Here is a 20,106-nt window from a genome sequence, read left to right on the forward strand (position 1 = left end):
AAACACAGGATGGCAAGGGAACAAAATCTGAAAGAAAAGAAAAGAAAAAAAGGGAAAACTAGGAAGAGTAAAGAAGACAGGGATACATAATACAGTTTTATTCATGCCTGCCAGAATGTTGTGTCCCATATAGGCCAGATGACTCTTTTTCCTCGACTCTCTGTCTTAGAATGTATCATCTGTGGGAAGGAGGGGAGCATCTAGGTGTCTACTGCTAGTGAGCTAGGAGTTCCAGGATTGTCAGGTTCTAGGATTGTTAGGTTGGGCTTAGCCTGCTAGATTTTATTCTGTCTGTATTCAGGCATTGTTACCCCTTTCTGGCTAATCATCCAGCACCATTTCCCTCCATTTGAGGATTTATAGTCATAATTGGGCTGGGGGATGGGGGGCTCCCTTTTTATCAGGTGATGCTGTCCTTGAAACCTCCAATAGCTTATTAGTTTCAAGATTCTCAGAATTCTTAGGCCTCTCAAATTAAATCTTCCAGTACTACATAAGACATTTCAATACACTACGGGGGTGAAAAATTACCACCGTCTATACCTAACTGAAACCTTGCTATGGCCGGGCACGGTGGCTCATGCCTGTAATGCCAACACTTTGGCATTCAGCCTTTGGGAGGCTGAAGTGGGAGGATAGCTTGAGCCCAGGAGTTTGAGACCAGCCCTGGCAACATAGCGAGACCCTGTCTCTACATAACATTTTTTGAAAATTAGCTAGGCATGGTGGCACATGCCTGTAATCCCAGCTACTTGGGAGGCTGAGGTGGGAGGACTGCTCGAGCCTGGGAGGTTGGGAGTGCAGTGAGCCATGCTGACGCCACTGCACTCCAGATGGGCTGGCCTGTCTCCAAAAAATAAAACCCTGCCATGGCACTTAAACTCCATTGTATGTGAGATGATACTCTAAAATTTAATCATAACATAATATTTAGCATTAGCTCTGTGCCAAGACACTGTTCTAAGTACTTTTTCTGTTTTCATTAATTCTGTGATTGTCATAGGTAGATTCTATTCTACCTATTTTATAAATGAGAACAGTGAGGCACAGAGGTGTTAACATACTGTCTTTAAGGGAAATTTGAAAAAATACATTAAAACCATTTAAGCAGCTCTTGCTCACATTTTGGTGTATTTCCTTTAGTCTTTAAAAAAAGTCACAGATTAAAAATGTCATTGTAAACACAGTTGTAAAAAAAAAAAAAAAAACCACGGTTGTAGCCATGCTGTGTGTACAAAGTCAATTCCTGCTTGGATGTCTATCTTGGTTAGTCTCCAGTGAGTGATATATGGAGTAAAATCATGAACTGGGTATTGGGAGTTATGGGTTCTAGAAGTTACTCTATGAACTTGAATAAATTGTGTACTATCAAGGCCATTCTTCATTTTCATGCTGTGGATTTCAAACTTAATGATTTATAAGACCTAGCTTTAAAATTCAGTGCCTTTAACTTTTTCCGTATTTCTGTCTCATAGTTGGATACTTCTGAGTACTTTAATTCAACTTATAAAAGTAATATACGGAGTTTAAAATTTTCTTTCCTTGCCTCTTTTTCCTAAGAATTTTCCCATCATAAAACCAATACATAATTATTAGAGAAAATTTGGAAAATACTGAAAAATAGAAAAACTGCCCACAAATTTACAGCAATCACTGAAAACCATTATTAAAATTTACATATATTTTGTTTCACTGTGTTTTCTTTTTTTGTTTTAAATGGTTGCAAATATACAGTTTTTTTTATATTTTTATTTTTATTTATTTATTTTTTTTTTTGAGATGGAGTCTCCCTCTGTTGCCCAGGCTGGAGTGCAGTGGCGCGATATCAGCTCACTGCAAGCTCCGCCTCCCGGGCTCACGCCATTCTCCTGCCTCATGCTCCGGAGTAGCTGGGACTACAGGCGCCTTGCCCGGAGAATTTTTTGTATTTTTAGTGGAGACGGGGTTTCACCGTGTTAGCCAGGATGGTCTCGATCTCCTGACCTCGTGATCCACCCGCCTCGGCCTCCCAAAGTGCTGGGATTACAGACATGAGCCACCGCGCCTGGCCATGCAGTTGTATTTTTTAAAAAGTCTTTGCGAAAGTGAGTTTCTTCAACTTAACATAGGTAGTCAGATTTATATTGTCTTTTATTGTTTAAATTTATTTTATTTCTTTTCTTTTTTTGAGTCAGAGTCTCAATATGTTGCCCAGGCTGGAGTGCAGTAGCTGGGTCTTGGCTCACTGCAACCTCTGCCTCCCAGGTTCAAGTGATTCTCCTGCCTCAGCCTCCTGAGTAGCTGGGATTACAAGTGCGTGCCACGATGCCGAGTTAATTTCTGTATTTTTAGTAGAGACAGGGTTTCCCCATATTGGCCAGACTGGTAGCTCTTTTCTTTCATTTCAAATAAGAGTGGAACTTTTTTTTAAGGTCTGTTTATCCACATGGGGTTAAATAAGTTATACTTGTTGGACCTATTGAAAGAACTAGGCCTACATAACAAATGGAGCAGTGGGTTACCGAAAAGAATATTGAGGCTGGGCACTGGCTTATGCCTGTAATCCCAGCACTTTGTGAAGCCGAGGTGGGAGGATTGCTTGAGACCAGGAGTTCAAAACCAGCCTGGGCAACATAGCAAGACCTTGTCTCTACAAGAAATACAAAAATTAGTTGGGTGTGGTGGTGTGCACCTGTAGTCCTGGCTACTCAGGAGGCAGAGGTGGGAGGATCATTTGAGCGCAGGAGGCAGAGGTTGTAGTAAGCTGATACTGCACCACTGCATTTCAGCCAGGGTGACAGAGTGAGACCCCATCTTGGAAAAAAGAAAAGATTGGAAGTATGTCAGTGTGCCATTGTAATTTATTGGTGGAGTGCTATCATTGGTAACAATATCATATAAATGTATTTAACCCCTCCTAGCTTTTGAAGTAAGATTCATGTTAGAGCTAGAATTTGTCTGGGTGCGGTGGCTCATGCCTGTAATCCCAGCACTTTGGGTGGATCACCTGAGCCCAGGAGTTCAAGACCAGCCTACGCAACATGGCAAAACCCAGTCTCTACAAAAAAAAAAAAAAGTCTGTGTCTGTCTGTCTCCCTCTCCCTCTCCCTCTCCCTCTCCAAGTGTAGTGTGGTGGTGTGCACCTGTAGTCACAGCTACTTGATAGGCCAAGGTGGGAGGATCACTGGACCCCAGGAGGTCGAGACTACAGTGAGCTGTGATTATGCTGCTGCACTCCAGCCTGGGCAACAGAGTGAGACTTTTTCTTAAAAAAAACAAACCAAAACAAAAAAAACCTTTAGACTTTATTGATAATTTTGATATCATTGCACTGAAGAAGTTTAACTAAAATGTGAACCTCTTAAAGCAGTTCAAGAGCAGAATATGGAAGTTTTAAATTTTTTTGAGTTGTCAACAGCTTTAAAAAATGCACATTATGCACACGAATTTACTTAGAACTTCTGCTTCTGAAACTCACCCATCAGTAGCTAACTCACTTAAACCATGGTTAAGGTGCATTTTCTGTCGAGTAATGTTCTTGACAGGTCAGACCATTGGTCTATAACCAGTGCAAATTGAATGGAGATAACTGTGAAACACTGTATTTATTTCTTCATACCTTTCTTTGCCTAAACATTTCTAGTATAAATTCCCTTATTTTGATTTTCCAAAGTTAATTGCATCAGTATTGTCTGGACTTGGCATCGCTTAATGGGAGAAAGCACTGAACAAGTATAGCAATTAGCATGGTGACACAGCTAGTTTAGTGTTAAGCTACACTAATAAACCAAGTGATCAGAATGTGGAAGATAAGTTCTTTTTCATCAGATGCTGGTTAAACCACAGCGGGATTTCTGTCTTCAACTCTGGATTCCATATTACCAAAATGAATTAACTTGCCACAGTGTATCCAGAGGCAGAGGCAAGAACAAAGGGAAATGGAACTAACATTCCTTGGAGGACAGTTGAGGGAACTGGGGAGGGATATAAATTATGTGAATACCTATCTTCAGAGCCTTTGAAAGCTATCAGGAAAGAGGATTTGGGTTACTTCTGAGAGCAGAACTAGGACCAGTGGATGTGTTACAGGTGGCAAGCAAGACCACTCTGCCATTTAAAACTTCCTAATGTGTAAGGGCTAGTTAATAAAGTAGTGAGTTTCAGTCTCGCATCTACCTCTATAGCAGATCTTATACACAGTCTAACTCCTCGCTAGATCAATAATACCTTAAACTATTGACTTGTTTACCTCACCTGATGTTCGGGTTTCAATAAAAAATTACAAGGCCTGCTAAAAGTCAAGAAGCAGTCTGAAGAGAGAAAGCAAGTGTCAGAACCAGACTTACATATGGCACAAATTTTGAAATGATCAGACTAAGAATTTAAAATAATTGAAATGTTAAGGGGTCTAACAGAAAAAGTAGATACAATACAAGAACAGGTGGGTAATACAAGTAGAGAGGTGGAAATGCCCAGAAAAATTCCAAAGCAAATGCTAGGGGAAAAAAAATTACCAACACTTTGGGAGGCTTAATTGGGAGGATCACTTGAGCCCAAGAGGTTAAGGCTGCAATGTGCTGTGATTGTGCCACTGCACTCCAGCCTGGGTGACAGAGTGAGACTGTAAAAAAAAAGAAAAAGTGTGTTGGATGGGCAGTTCAGCAGACTGGACACTGCCAAGGAAGGAAGTGGTGAACTTGAAGACTAGGTCTATAGAAACTTCCCAAACTGAAATGCAAAGTGAAAACAGAATGGAAAAGAAGTCCCCACAAATAGAACAGCCAAGAATTTTGGGACCATTCGGAAAGGTATAATGTACATGGGCTTGGAATACTAGAAAGCAAGAGAATGAAGCCGAATAAATATTTGAAGTAAAAATAACGAAGAATTTTAAAAATTAGTGACACACCCAACCACTGATCCAGGAAACTCAACACCAAGCAGGATACCAAAATGCCTACAATCTCTACTTAGGCATGCCATATTCAAAGTGCAGAAAATCAAAGTAAAACCTTGAAAGAAGTAAAAACCTTGAAAGAAGCCAGAGGGGGAATCACTTTACCTTACCTGTAGCGTAACAAAGATAAATTACGGACTTCTCAGCAGAACCATGCAAGCAAGGAGATAAGTGTTGAAAGAAAAAACCCACCAACTTAGAATTATATATCCAGTGAAATTATTCTTCAAAAGTGAAAGACAAACTAGTGAGTTTGCTAGTGCTGGAGGTGGTCAAAAAGAGGTCGAATAACAAGGACGAGAAACGTTAGGTTCAATGTTTGCCTAACTGTATTCGGTACATAAGCTGTTAGCTCTGGAAGATGGTAGTACGTGTTCAGCAAAAACGTATTTCAGTGATTTTGAGGAATGTTGCAAACCAGATTGTACTTTTGGAACTTCACTCTGCTCGGATATGGAGGATCTGAGCAGGCCTGTAGCAAAGAACCCTATTTTTGCTTACAAACAGAAGCCCAGAATCTCTGACTTTTGGCCTGCTTGTTAAAACCTTATGGAATGATGTTTCATGGAACACGCAATTTGGGAAACACCAGATGAGATGACATTTATGACCAATGAGAAATGGGATTCTTTATTAACTGGATAATATATGTACTAAATGAGTGAGGCTAAAATGTTAGAAAATAAAGGTAACAGTATTAACTTCCTCATTTGAATATGAGTACATGTGGAAAGACTGATTATGGAGGGTCATTTCTTTAAATTCCTTCTCTCTGCTTGATTTGAAATTTCTTAACAGAAATAACCAAAGTTAAATGCTGCTTATCAGCTCCCGGCTTACTCTCTCTGCTCCATCCTTCCATTCTCAAGGTCAAAACATCATTATTAGGAGGTTCAGCTTTCCTGGCATTGGGCACCTTTTCTGGTTGAACTAGCCTCTTGGTGCCTTTTCCCTAGTATCTTTATGTTGCTGCTATTACTCTTGTTTAAGAAAATTTATCACGGGGCCTATATGCTGTTATTCATGGGAAAATGACAACTCTGCTTCACTACTAGGAATGCCAGAGATGTTTTAAGGACAGAAGTAGACTACCTGATACAAGTCACAGTGTTTCCTTATTGGATTTTGAGTTTTAGGAACATAACTAGTTGTCCTGTCACTGTGCTGAACCCTTAGTTGAGCTTTCATTTCGATAACATCTTCAGAATACCCACCCCCAAAATAATTCCAGGATATGAGAGGGAGGTTAGCATAATGGTTAAGCATGAGGACTCTGAAGACACATTATCTTAAGTTGGAGCCCCCTTTTGCCTCTGTCTGTTGACTTTGGGTGAAGTTTCTTAATGGTTAAATGTGATTTAGTTTCATCATCTATAATACATGGTTAGTAATAATCTCTACCAGTGAAGATTAAATGGAGCCCTTAGAACAATGTTTGGCATATAGTAAGCAGATGAAAAGTGTAGTAGCTATTTGGTTAGGGTCACAGTATGGTATATGAAATCTTGGAATATATAAAGTTTCTTTGTAACATCTACCCTAATAATTTAACATTACCAGTTTTTCAAAACCTAGTTGACAGGCATTGGGTTCCTTGCAGAAAACCTGATAAAATATCTTTTTCCACATGCTTGTTAATAATCTGGAAGATTAATGAAACTTTGCAATAGTAGATTTCTTAAGAGAATGAAAGGAACTAAAGGAAGTGAGACAGTTCGTTAGATGATTTTTACTTACATTAAAGTAATTCCCACCAAAAGGTAAAACTTCTGCAGTCAAGGGGAAAAAAATGACAGCTCCATCTGAGACGTATAAGATAACCTGTGAAAAGAAATGAGAAAGAATTGGATATATTGGAGTTTATATTTTTTAAATTGTCAATTCCAGGATTAGATACCAAGCCAAATTTGAGCATTTGTTTCCCAGAAGGTGAGGGCAAACCACTGAGAACTTTATCTCCTTTGCACTCTGTCCCCTGGGGATGGTAACAGACTTGACTCATCTGCAGTCTCAGAAACTCCCTGACATCATGGAATTTCTTGGCCTTATTAAAAAAAGAAAATGGGTGTGTTTGTTGTGTTATATCTTGATTAATACTTCAGTTAATTTTTCCCTCTAATCTAGAAAAGGGCCCAATTCCAGGACATGCAAAATGAAGTAAAAGTAAATGGTGATGGATCCTAATAATGAGAACTGAAGCTTCTTAATAGTTCTGTTGAAGGCAGTGGCTTAAGAAATACTTGTATGTTAACTTCTTAAAAGAGGCAAATGACATTATACTACAGATAAATGAGGTCACCAGAGAAAACAGACTTTGCACCTTTTTTCTCTACAAATTCTGCTGTTTTTATCAAGAAATGGGTAGGAAGCCATAGGTCTGCAATACAGTAAGTACGATGCTTAGAATTGACCAAAGCCTTTAATTGGCCACTAAAGATCCCCATATGGATGTGGTTGAAATTCTCTCTTTTTTTTTGTCACAATTATGTGGGAAACATAAAAAGAATTATTAGCAGCGCCGGGCGTGGTGGCTCACGCTTGTAATCCCAGCACTTTGGGAGGCCAAGGCGGGTGGATCACGAGGTCAGGAGATCGAGACCACGGTGAAACCCCGTTTCTACTAAAAAAAAAAAAATACAAAAAATTAGCCGGGCGTGGTGGCAGGCGCCTGTAGTCCCAGCTACTCAGAGAGGCTGAGGCAGGAGAATGGCGTGAACCTGGGAGGCGGAGCTTGCAGTGAGCCGAGATTGCGCCACTGCACTCCAGCCTGGGCGACAGAGCGAGACTTCGTCTCAAAAAAAAAAAAAAAAAAAAAATTATTAGCAGCATCTACAAGAAAAAGGCAGCCATGTAAATATTTTAATTTCAGAAATATTATGTATTTAAAGCAACTGAAATTTTAGAACATATCAGGTCAGCCCTAAAATGAACAAGAATTCCAAATTTCAGGAAATTTATTCTCTTAGATGTTCTTACTGCAAGGTGATTCTGATGTCATCTCAGAATGATAACCACAATTATATAGCACTTCCTAATTTGAAAACTTCCACATCAGTTTGGCCACACAGCACTGTAAAATAGTACCCTTATTTTATGAAGGAGGCATCTGAGACTTAATTAGATAATCTTTGGGAGCCCTTGCCCAGGGTTACATGGGTAGTAGATTGAGGAAACAGTACTCCATCCAGATCTGACTTCATGGAGCGTTGACTGGGGCGTACTGTTAATACTCAGTCCCCTGCTGGACACTGCAAGTAATGTAGATATAAAGTGTGTTTTCTCCTAATTATGGGTATGAAATTAGAAAACAATCAAGTAGTAATTCAGAAATAACTCATGTAGTAGCATATCATAGGAAGTTAGCTTGAGGCCAGAGTCAGAAAAGATTCCATGGCAGTGTTTGGTTTTAATGTAGGACTTTAAAAATATATAAAATTTGGATCCTCAATATATACTTAGTATTAGCTGTAAAGAAATCTGTAATGGTGGTTCAGATTTCAAGAAGCTGTAGTCCACTTGCAGTGCACACAAGGCAAGTCACACCTCCTAGTTCACTAGTGTTGAAGTATTATAGCAGTGTAAAGAAGGCTTCTGCGCTGGGAAAGACAAGACAGAGACTTACATGTATTACAACCAAACAGTGCAGAGATAGTTTCAGCTAGGAGCTTAGAGTAAGGATGGTAAGAACAGGGAAAGAGTTTTAGGCAAAGTGAAAATTTGCCTGGATTATGACAGGTGGGCAAAATTTTGGAAGAGTGGAGGGGCTTGTATATGATCAGTGGAATTGAGCCTTGGTATGAAGCTGGAACTGCAGAAACTGACATGAGGGTTGCTTATGTCTGAGATGATAAGCTTTAGGGTTGTAGTGATGATACTGGTGGCAAGTAAAGGGTAAATTAAGGACAGAAAGGTGGGCCTTGTTGAATGAGGAAAACAGAGGGGAAGAAGTAAAGTGGCTTCGGTCAACAGAGTAAGAAGAATGAGGTAAAGCATTGGTTCCCAAACGCACCCATGCCATGGTGCCACCTGAGAACATTTATTTTAATAGTTGCGTTTATTTTTTTTTATTTTTTGAGACAGTTTCGCTCTTGTTGCCCATGCTTGAGTGCAATGGTGCAATCTCAGCTCACTGCAACCTCTGTCTCCCAGGTTCAAGTGGTTCTTCTGCCTCAGCCTCCCAAGTAGCTGGGATTACAGGTGCCTGCCACCACACCCAGCTAATTTTTGTATTTTTAGTAGAAACGGGGTTTCACCATGTTGTCCAGGCTGGTCTTGAACTCGTGACCTCAGGTGATCCGCCCGCCTTGGCCTCCCAAAGTGCTGGGATTACAGGCGTGAGCCACTGCGCCCGGCCCCAGTTACGTTTATTTTGATGTATGAATCAAAACCAAAATGAGCACAACAAACCTGTGATTGCATGGATATTATTTCTTAGAATGAAGATGTTAAAAAATGAGTTGATTTAAATATTATGTAAATAATAGTGTAAGTGAGTCGTGGTAAAGAACGTTATGAAGGATGGTAGTTAACTAATTGAAGTTTGGAAAATAGTGATTAAAAGTTGGGAGAGGTGGTATGAGGAAAATTTCTGGGGTTCTGAAAAAGCTTATATCTTGATCTAGGTGTTGGTTATACATATATACGGTACACATATATACTAAGTGAAGTATCTACTTAATAGTTATGAGTTTTATGTTGTGCCCCAATTTAAAAACTTTAAGTAGCTTTTGACTAAAGATGGGTAAGATAGAAAGAAGAGCAAAATTTGTAGTAGAGGAAAAAGGTGCAAAGTTGGTTTTCTTTGCTGATCTTATTTGTAGTAGAATAGATACTCAGTTACATTCATTTTATTTACATTCTCTGCTTTCCAAAAATAATTTTTAAAAGCATGTAGCTAAGTCAATATAAAGAAGTTGCTTATGAATGTTGGATGTTGAATGTTTAGCTTATGAATGTTATGAATGATAGAATTTTTTTCCCTCTTTTTTGACATTTCATTCATCAGTTTTTTAAAAAAGTGCATTCTATATATGTGATATGTGAATGGTCAGTAGGATGTTAAAGCAATACATTGTTACGTGGTCAGAAAATAGTAGTGAAAGTTTAGATATGAGAAAAGTCATTGGGGAAGGTTCAGTGTAGAGTCTGAGATTTCAGCTGGCACTTGGAAGTATGGAAAGAAATTGGAATCCTAGACAGGTAAAGGAGGAAAAACTTGAACAAAAGATTCTGAATAGGAATTTGTACTGTATTTGGCTTTAAGGCAATTTTGTTCATATTGGGCTTAATATCATAAAAATTATATATAGTTTAAAATAGCTTTATTATATTTGCTGTAGTGGCCATATATTATTTGTAATCTTAAATTACAGATAGTTTTTTTTTTTTTTTTGAGACAGGCTCTCACTCTGTTACCTAGGCTGGAGCGCAATGGCACAATCATGGCTTATTGCAGCCTCGACCTCCTAGGCCCAGGTGACTTCCACGTTAGCCTCCCGTGTAGTTGGGACTACAGGTGTATGCCACCCATGTCTAGATAAGTTTTGTACTTTTTGTAGAGACAAAAAGTTTCACCGTATTGCCCAGGCTGGTCTCAAACTCCTGAGCTCAAGCATTCCACCCACTTCGGCCTCAAAATGCTGGGATTATAGGTGTGATCCACTGTGCCTGGCCAGTATTTTTAACCAAGTTGCATCAGTGTGGACAATACAACTGCTATTCTGCAAAACATCTCAAAATGTTTTTGGTTGTATCTTTTTGAATAGCAAATGTTGTATCATTTGACCAGAAAGAACTAAGATCTATTAATTTATTCATCAATTTTGATGTATCAAAATCAATTATGTTACATGGTGCCTGGTGTTAATGAACCTTGAGCAGTTTATGTTCAGTTTTTAGTAAAAGTTGAAAGATTTATATTATCTGAAGGGAAACCAGCGTGTTATCTTCAGTTTTTAAAGCCTCAGTTTTCTTATCTATGGAACGGGAATAATGATGCCCGTGTTTTAGCATTTTTGTGAAGATTAAGAATTATGCAAAACAGCTTTGATAATCTGGGAAAATGTTTAATATGTCCATCAGACTTTGTTTTTAAAAAAAGTTTTAATTTTAGAATAATTTTAGTTTACCAAAAATCTATGAAGAGAGTATAGAAAATTTTATTATTATTATTATTATTATTATTATTATTATACTTTAAGTTTTAGGGTACATGTGCACAATGTGCAGGTTTGTTACATATGTATACATGTGCCATGTTGGTGTGCTGCACCCATTAACTCGTCATTTAGCATTAGGTATATCTCCTAATGCTGTCCCTCCTGCTTCCCCCCACCCCACAACAGTCCCCGGAGTGTGATGTTCCCCTTCCTGTGTCCATGTGTTCTTTGTTCAATTCCCACCTATGAGTGAGAACATGCGGTGTTTGGTTTTTTGTCCTTGTGATAGTTTACTGAGAATGATGGTTTCCAGTTTCATCCATGTCCCTACAAAGGACATGAACTCATCATTTTTTATGGCTGCATAGTATTCCGTGGTGTATATGTGCCACATTTTCTTAATCCAGTCTGTCGTTGTTGGACATTTAGGTTGGTTCCAAGTCTTTGCTGTTGTGAATAGTGCCACAATAAACATACGTGTGCATGTGTCTTTATAGCAGCATGATTTATAATCCTTTGGGTATATACCCAGTAATGGGATGGCTGGGTCAAATGGTATTTCTAGTTCTAGATCCCTGAGGAATCGCCACACTGACTTCCACAATGGTCGAACTAGTTTACAGTCCCACCAGCAGTGTAAAAGTGTTCCTATTTCTCCACATCCTCTCCAGCACCTGTTGTTTCCTGACTTTTAAATGATGGCCATTCTAACTGGTGTGAGATGGTATCTCATTGTGGTTTTGATTTGCGTTTCTCTGATGGCCAGTGATGATGAACATTTTTTCATGTGTGTTTTGGCTGCATAAATGTCTTCTTTTGAGAAGTGTCTGTTCATGTCCTTTGCCCACTTTTTGATGGGGTTGTTTGTTTTTTTCTTGTAAATTTGTTTGAGTTCATTGTAGATTCTGGATATTAGCCCTTTGTTAGATGAGTAGGTTGCGAAAATTTTCTCCCATTTTGTAGGTTGCCTGTTCATTCTGATGGTAGTTTCTTTTGCTGTGCAGAAGCTCTTTAGTTTAATTAGTTCCCATTTGTCAATTTTGGCTTTTGTTGCCATTGCTTTTGGTGTTTTAGACATGAAGTCCTTGCCCATGCCTATGTCCTGAATGGTATTGCCTAGGTTTTCTTCTAGGGTTTTTATGGTTTTAGGTCTAACATGTAAGTCCTTAATCCATCTTGAATTAATTTTTGTATAAGGTGTAACGAAGGGATCCAGTTTCAGCTTTCTACATATGGCTAGCCAGTTTTCCCAGCACCATTTATTAAATAGGGAATCCTTATCCCATTGCTTGTTTTTGTCAGGTTTGTCAAAGATCAGATAGTTGTAGATATGTGGCATTATTTCTGAGGGCTCTGTTCTGTTCCATTGATGTATATCTCTGTTTTGGTACCAGTACCATGCTGTTTTGGTTACTGTAGCCTTGTAGTATAGTTTGAAGTCAGGTAGTGTGATGCCTCCAGCTTTGTTCTTTTGGCTTAGGATTGACTTGGCAATGTGGGCTCTTTTTTGGTTCCATATGAACTTTAAAGTTTTTTCCAATTCTATGAAGAAAGTCATTGGTAGCTTGATGGGGATGGCATTGAGTCTATAAATTACCTTGGGCAGTATAGCCATTTTCACAATATTGATTCTTCCAACCCATGAGCATGGAATGTTCTTCCATTTGTTTGTATCCTCTTTTATTTCATTGAGCAGTGGTTTGTAGTTCTCCTTGAAGAGGTCCTTCACATCCCTTGTAAGTTGGATTCCTAGGTATTTAATTCTCATACACTTGACATCCAATTTCCCCTGTTGTAACATCTTACATTAGTATGATACATTTGTCATAAGTAGTGAACCAATATTGACACATTGACTAAAGGCCACACTTTATTCAGATTTTCTGAATTTTTACCTAATGTCCTTTTTTCTGTTCCAGGATCCCATCCAGAGTATCACATTAGATTTGGTTGTTCTGCTTCTCTTGGGTGTGACAGTTCCTCTGACTTTCCTTGTCTGATGACCTTGATAGTTTTCAGCACTACTGGTCACGTCCCTCAGTTGGGATTTTCTGATGTTTTTCTCACAGCTAAAGTGGAGTCATATGTTTCAGGGAGGAAGACTATAGAGGGAGAATGCCATTTTCATCTCATGTCAAAGGAAATACTGTCAACCTGAGTGATAGTGTTGATAGGACCTTTATCACATGGCTTAGGTATTGTTTGTCAGGTCTCTCCTCTGTAAAGCTTTCCCTTCTTTTCATACTGTACTCTTTGGAAGTCAGTCATCACATACAGCCCACACTTAAGAAGTGGGAAACTTTTCAGATATGAAATGCTGCAGGTGAACCTTTTTCAAATATCAAATTATAATGAATTTATTGTTGCATCTTTTATAAGAACTTGGAGAGCAGGCCGGGCACAGTGGCTCATGCCTGTAATCCCAGCACTTTGGGAGGCCAAGGCAGGTGGGTCTCCTGAGGTCAGGAATTCGAGACCAGCCTGACCAATATGGAGAAACCCCATCTCTACTAAAAATACAAAAAAATTAGTGGGATGTGGTGACACATGCCTGTAATCCCAGCTAAACTCGGGAGGCCGAGGCAGGAGAATCACTTGAACCCAGGAGGTGAAGGTTGTGGTGAGCTGAGATGGCACCATTGCACTCCAGCCTGGGCAACAAAAGCGAAACTCTGTCTCAAAAAAAAAAAAAAAAAGAAAAGAAAAAAAATCGGAGAGCAGATAGTCTTAGTTAAGGATAATTACTGAGTTATTCAGATCATGGATGTGAGTGGTATTGTTCAGCAAGCCAGTATTTTCATAAGAAAAAAGTGGGAAACTTTCCAAATACATGCTCACTTCTGTATCCTGGTATCTACTACTTTTTAACTGCTCTTTTCATGATCCTTTTCAACATTGGTGACATTTCTGCATTTTGCTATTAGCTCACTTCCCTTCCTTCCTGTGTGTACTGTGATTCTTAACCAGGAGAGGGAGGAGGGTCATGCCATCTTTTGGGTGGACACATTAGAATCATGGGAGGTAGTATGGTATGATGGAAAAGATAGAAAATCAGATAGATTCATTATATGTATATTTTTACTAAAACCACAAAATAAAGTTTGATGAAATCTTGGCTCATGGTAGATGTGCAGAAGAGTAGAGAAGGGAGGGGTAAAATGATTGAGAAACGTTGTAGGTTATTTGTATAAACCTAAGTGGCTCATACTCTTCTCTTGGTTTTAGCTAGAATTTGTCAGTTATAAAGCCTAAATCTTTATTTGTAGCTCAGAATACTGTAATCACATTTCCAAGTGCCTACTAGAAATCCCATGGATAACTCACACTTAACATGCTTAAAAATGAACTCTGTATCCTTCTCCAAAGGAGTTTGTGCCTCTCTCTTTGCTATCTCAGATAACAGCTCTGATATCTACCTGCTTATGAAGCCTGAACCCTCATTATTCCTCACAGCAGAACCACAACCAATTCCTGCTGATTTTTCTTTCTAAACATTGTTTTAGTCTTTGACATTAAGGTATTATTTACATATAATGTAGTTTATAAAGGACACTGCTCTGTCCTTACTACTGTTGGTTTGGTTCGGTTCAGGCCCTGGTCCTTTCTTTCCTGGAGAGTTGCAGTAAACTCCTAGCTGGGTTTCTTCCTTACATGTTTCTTCATCTATGCACTCTCTAGGATGGTCCTCTCAGGACTTACCTGTGACCACATTTGGAAAGAGCATGAATCTGCCTGCTTTGTGCCATGCACTGTGGTAATAGTGAATTGCCATGGACATATCTATTTTACTGCCTGCTACTTCCTTAGACCAAATCTCTGAGTCAGGACCCTGGAACTGAGATGGGTATAGTGGGAAGCTTTTCTCTGAGTGATGCCCTGTTGTGGGTGCTGAGCTTTTGGAGAAAAGGAGGGGTGCAGCAGCCTGAGGTTGTCTTGGCTTGCCTTTTCTGCTGTGGAGCCACCTCCTCGTGAGTTGGCGGTGAGGCTTATCAGGGCCCAAGTATTCGCAGTCCTCCATGCATAAGAAAGAACTTCTTTTCCAAGAGTGGGGGCTGGGCAGGAGGGATTCCCCAGACTCTTCCCTGCTCTATCTCAGGACTTAGCTTCAGCACCAGGTAGCTGGGGTAGGATGAGAGGCACTCTTTCTGGGAATAAAGCCCTCCCACTGGGAGTTGCAGGGAGAGTGATCCTGTATTCTTGGCTGCAGCAGTCTGGAGTGGACCCTCCTTGCTTAGATGGGAGGGCACAGAAAGGGAGCAGTCTTGCTTGAAACACCACAGACTCTGGCCATTCTCACTGAGTTTTCATAGATGTTCTTGCCAAATTTTAGTTAAGGTTTGTGAAAATAAATATGTCATTTTTCTTGCCCAAACTCAAGAATACCTGAACATCTTATATGCTGAGGTTAAGCATATTAATGTTAGTCTTTCTACTGGTGTGAAGCAACAGCTAAAGATTGTGGTTTTTCTTAATAATAATTTACTAGTTATATATTTCCAAAGCTCATCTTTTGATGCGAAAACTCACACTGGAATAACCTTTTTAAATATGGCATTAACTGAGTATATATAGTACCTGGCTTTATGTAGGTCATTATTAACTAGGAAGTTCTTTCAGTCCCTGAATGCTAATGAAAGTGGTTTGATGTTACAGGAGTACAAGCGCAAGCTAGCCAGAGTTTCCCTGGTGCGCAAAGAACTCAGGTCCCGGATCCAGAGCCTGCCAGACTTATCTCGATTGCCCAATGTCACTGGCAGCCACATGCACCTGCCCTTTGCGGGAGACATCTACAGTGAAGATTGATGGACCAGCCTCTTTCCAGGTCCCAGGACTTTGCAGGAGATGGAGACAGGTTAGGTGGATAGTCCTGTAGTGTTATTTTTGTATATTGTTGAGAAAGAAACACTAACAAAAGGAACAACGAGTAATTTATAAAATTGTTTAAAATGTTGGTTTGTTTACTATTTTATTGGTAAATTAACATGACTTAATTTGAACAAAGTGATGATTTGTGTGTATTAATAAGCTCACAAATAGTGATTATTTTCAAAAGATCTTTTTGTAAATTTTTTTTTTTAATCTAAGGCCTTGTGAGAAATCCCTTGTTTCTGTTTCTTCAGGTATTTTCAATTGTTTTTATTTATTTTCTTCAGCATCTAATCACTGTATACTGTGTAATTCCTGACGGGGAAGAACTAATTAGGAGTTGATTGAGACTTTATTATGGTATAGTTAGGACTTGATCGTGGAAGGGACTAAATGTTCCAACATAATCTTTACCCTTCTCCCCAAACAAAATATCAACTCTGTGTCTCTACATGCCTTTGATTCCTTAGAGGTCGGTAATTTAACATTAAACATGGATGTCACTTTGAGGGGCAGATGAAAGTCTAGAGAACTGTTCCTTAATAGCATTGTAAAAGTTCCATTCCAACTGCCAGTGTAGATTTTAAAAGTGTTAAATAGTGACTCCCTTGATTAAACTGTTTATAATTATTTGAGTAGATTAATAATGAAAATACTTTGGAAATAATATAAATTTTGACATTCTACCAAGAGGACAGCTTTGGTTCTGGAACTGGTTTCTATTTGTCAAATCAGTTTCCTTTTAACATAATTAATCCCTTTAACAAAAAGCCATCTATGGGATTAAAAGACACATGCAATGATACTTTTATTATTCCCTTACTCATATAACTTTAAAAATAATATTTTTAGCTCTAATAATAGCTCAAGAACACAATATTCATTAATGTTCAGTAAAGTAGCCTGAGACATTTTCAGTGTTTCCTTAAGGTTTTTGAATGACTGTATATTTGGCAGTTAAGCAGTGCCACACTACAGGGTAGATATGGTAAATTTTATATTTGCATATTTACAGTTACAAAACAAATGTACTTTTACCTTTTATTTCTGACCCTGTGTGTTAGAGCAGTTGCATGCTCTCCTGCTGTTAAAAACACATTGTTAAGCTGTGGATTTGTACTCAATAATGACTTAGGATAAACATTTATTTTCATTCATTGCTTTACATACTAGACATTTTTCTTCTCCTTGTAAGTAGATTCAAATTAGATAGTCAATAAAACATCTTGAAAATCCCACAGCCAATTATGTCTCTCTAGTCTGAATGGCTTCATTGTTTCTTTCTCAGTATTAGAAATGATAGTTACAATGAATTACATATGAAGAAGGCAGACATTTATTTTTAATAGCCAAGTAGTTCTGCAAATAGTTCTTTTAACAATTTGACCTCTCTCCAAAACAGAGACACATATAAGTAGTGCTCATCCATGCACTACTAATAATACATGGCTTATTCCAAAGTTTTTTAGTCAACTTTTGGGACTTGGGGTGCATTTTCTCACAGAAAGAATAGTAGTTAGGTTCTCTAACACTACTGCTGATAGCTCACCTGGGAACTGAATCCACTTAATCATGAATGTCCTTAACTTGTAACGTGGTTCACAGGTTACTAATCATAGATCCTGACCAGCATTTGTAACACTGCTCTAACTAGGACACAGCATGCAGCAGCCACACTCACACCCTGGGATGTCTGTGTACCTCTGTCCCTAGGTGTAGGACATGGAAGAAAAAGATTCAGCCAAGTGGGGAGGTGACAAATGCACAATTATGAAACCTGGTTGTACATGTTATGAAGTATACTAAGTAAGTTAGTTTTTATTGTTAATGTGAAAGCAAAAACTTGTATGTTAACTTATTTTCAATATCTTGACCTTATTTATGATCTGCTAAAGTGGTGATTTATCCATTCAAAATATATATTTTTTTCCATTTAAAACTAATTTATAAACTATGTACTCCTGGGAAGATTTGAAATCTTTTAGAAGTTTGTTGAAATATTTTCACCATTTCAGACAGACTTCTGACTTAGATACTGATTTTAATGCCAGTATCTGCTCTAAATATTTATGATAAAAATGCATTATTTTTTTAAAGAGCTTGATGAGATTTGTGATAAGTGATAGTACTCAAAAACCTGAATCCCACCCCTTGACCAATCCTCCACAAACTTCAGTTGTTGGTTAACTTATTAACTGAACACAGACAATACAGTCTGATTTAGTAGTCATCTTTTCAGCCGTGTGATAATTAACATGGTAAGCCTTAGCAGCAAACATTCTTCCTAAAAGGAAGACTTCATTTTCTCAAGAAATGGGATTAGTTGGGGGTATTTATACCAAATTGTAAATCATGAGCATTTTCTCCACTGTGTACCTGAGGCAGATCATGCATCTTTGAGTGCAGTTTGGTCTGGCCCCTCAAGAGAAAAGCATGGTGCCATAGGGCTACTATGGTTTGAATGGATACCATCACTCTTTTCTCCACATACAGTGCAGAGAGCTGTCTGGAGTGGCAATCTGAACAGATTCCCGGGCGCTCCTTCTCTCCTTCCATCACTACAGTAAGTAAAAGGACCATAGAGGGGAACCAGGAATCAGAGAATCAGCTGTGCTCAATAGCCAACCTCCCTGTCCAGATGCAGCTATTTTGGTATCTCCTCTCACATGCACTCTGAATCAGGGTTTTTCTATAAGAAATCTTTCAGAATCAGCAAAAGTGGGGATGACCCAGGCATCTTGATTTGCAAAATCACAAAACTAAGTTGTCAATATTCACTGTAGATGAGCAACTCATCTTTTTAAAGTATAGTTACTGAACTGATTCTGAGAAATCTTTAGAGAGAAAAAACAGTACAAATTAACTAATTGGGAAAGTTAGAATGTCCTTTCTGAATTTTTCATTAAAAAAATTACATTATCTGAAATAACATAAAGCTACTAAACTGCTTTGTATTCTATTAAGAAATAGCTCCTAAAGATGTAGTCTTGTTTCATAGTTGTTGCACTATATCAAAGCTTAAAATGTAAGCCCAATTCTTCTCTGTATAGAAAGGAAACATTGTGTTACTTAATGAATTATTTATACAGAGCATTTGTTGCCAACTGTTGTTCCAGCCATCCACACAGAAGTCTGTTCTGAGGTGGCAATAGCACATGGGAAGATGAACTTTCCCTGTTTGTTTACCCGTTTTTCTTTGGCTGTATCTGATGACAGTATAAGATGTTCTTAATAAAGTTTTATGTTCTTTTTGAAATGTGTAGGTCATTTTATGAATCTGATTCATTGGATATGGGGTGGGAAGGGGAAAGATTAATGGACTGGGAGGGAAGCAAAGTACTGGAAATAATTCTGATGTTATCGTAGAGAGACTGCTGAAGGAGGAGATTACTTTACTTGGCCAGTAGTTCCCAAACTTGAGCGAGCAGCAGAATTACTTAGAGCCAGTTTGTCCAACCTGTGGGCTACACGTGACCCAGGACGGCTTTGAGTGTGGTGCAACACAAATTTGTAAACTAAAATATTATGAGATTTTTTTTTTTTAAGCTCATTAGCTATCATTAGTGTATTTTATGTGCAGCCCAAGACAATTCTTCTTCCAGTGTGGCCCAGGGAAGTCAGAAGATTGGACACCCCTGACCTAGAGGATTTATAAACTACAGATAGTTGGGGCCCACTCCCAGCGCTTCTGATTCAGTAGGTCTGGGGTAAGGCCTGATGGTTTACAGTTAAAACAACTTGATGCTGATGCCACTGGGGTTAGGGACCACATTCTGACAACCACTGCTCTAAACAAATTCCAGGCAATAAGATAATAAAGTATGGTTTTTACAATTCGTTATATAGCAAGTTCCTTATGGGAAAAGAACAAGATCACATATTCTTTTGTGGTCCACTGCTTATAGTGCTTGATTAAGTGCTTTTGAGTGAACAGATTCAATTGGTACTTTCAACCTCCTGGAGCCCATGCCCTTTTACCACTCCTTGAATTTAAAGCAAAACTGAAGATACTAGAAATCTGTGAGAATCTCCAGGGCAGTGTTTGCCATACTTTTTGATAAACTCAGTTGGAGCATTTACAAAAAGGATACATACCTACTGAGAAAATTTTCTGTGATTCTTACCATCTAAAAAGTTGGGGAAATG

The 20,106-nt window shown here is 38.6% G+C and overlaps 1 protein-coding gene across 1 annotated transcript in view; it reads left to right on the forward strand.

Moving 5' to 3' along the window:
• Positions 1-19,216, forward strand: part of RPRD1A (regulation of nuclear pre-mRNA domain containing 1A) — a 78,451-nt gene extending 59,235 nt beyond the window's left edge. Inside the window, exon 7 of the mRNA XM_030810564.1 lies at positions 15,748-19,216. Within this exon, the coding sequence (XP_030666424.1) occupies positions 15,748-15,897 (150 nt within the window). The 3' untranslated portion in view covers positions 15,898-19,216. The remainder of the gene's footprint in view (positions 1-15,747) is intronic.
• Positions 19,217-20,106: the final 890 nt, after the last annotated feature.

The sequence above is a fragment of the Nomascus leucogenys genome, chromosome 4 (genome assembly GCF_006542625.1).
Source record: "Nomascus leucogenys isolate Asia chromosome 4, Asia_NLE_v1, whole genome shotgun sequence".
Taxonomy (NCBI): Eukaryota; Metazoa; Chordata; class Mammalia; order Primates; family Hylobatidae; genus Nomascus; species Nomascus leucogenys.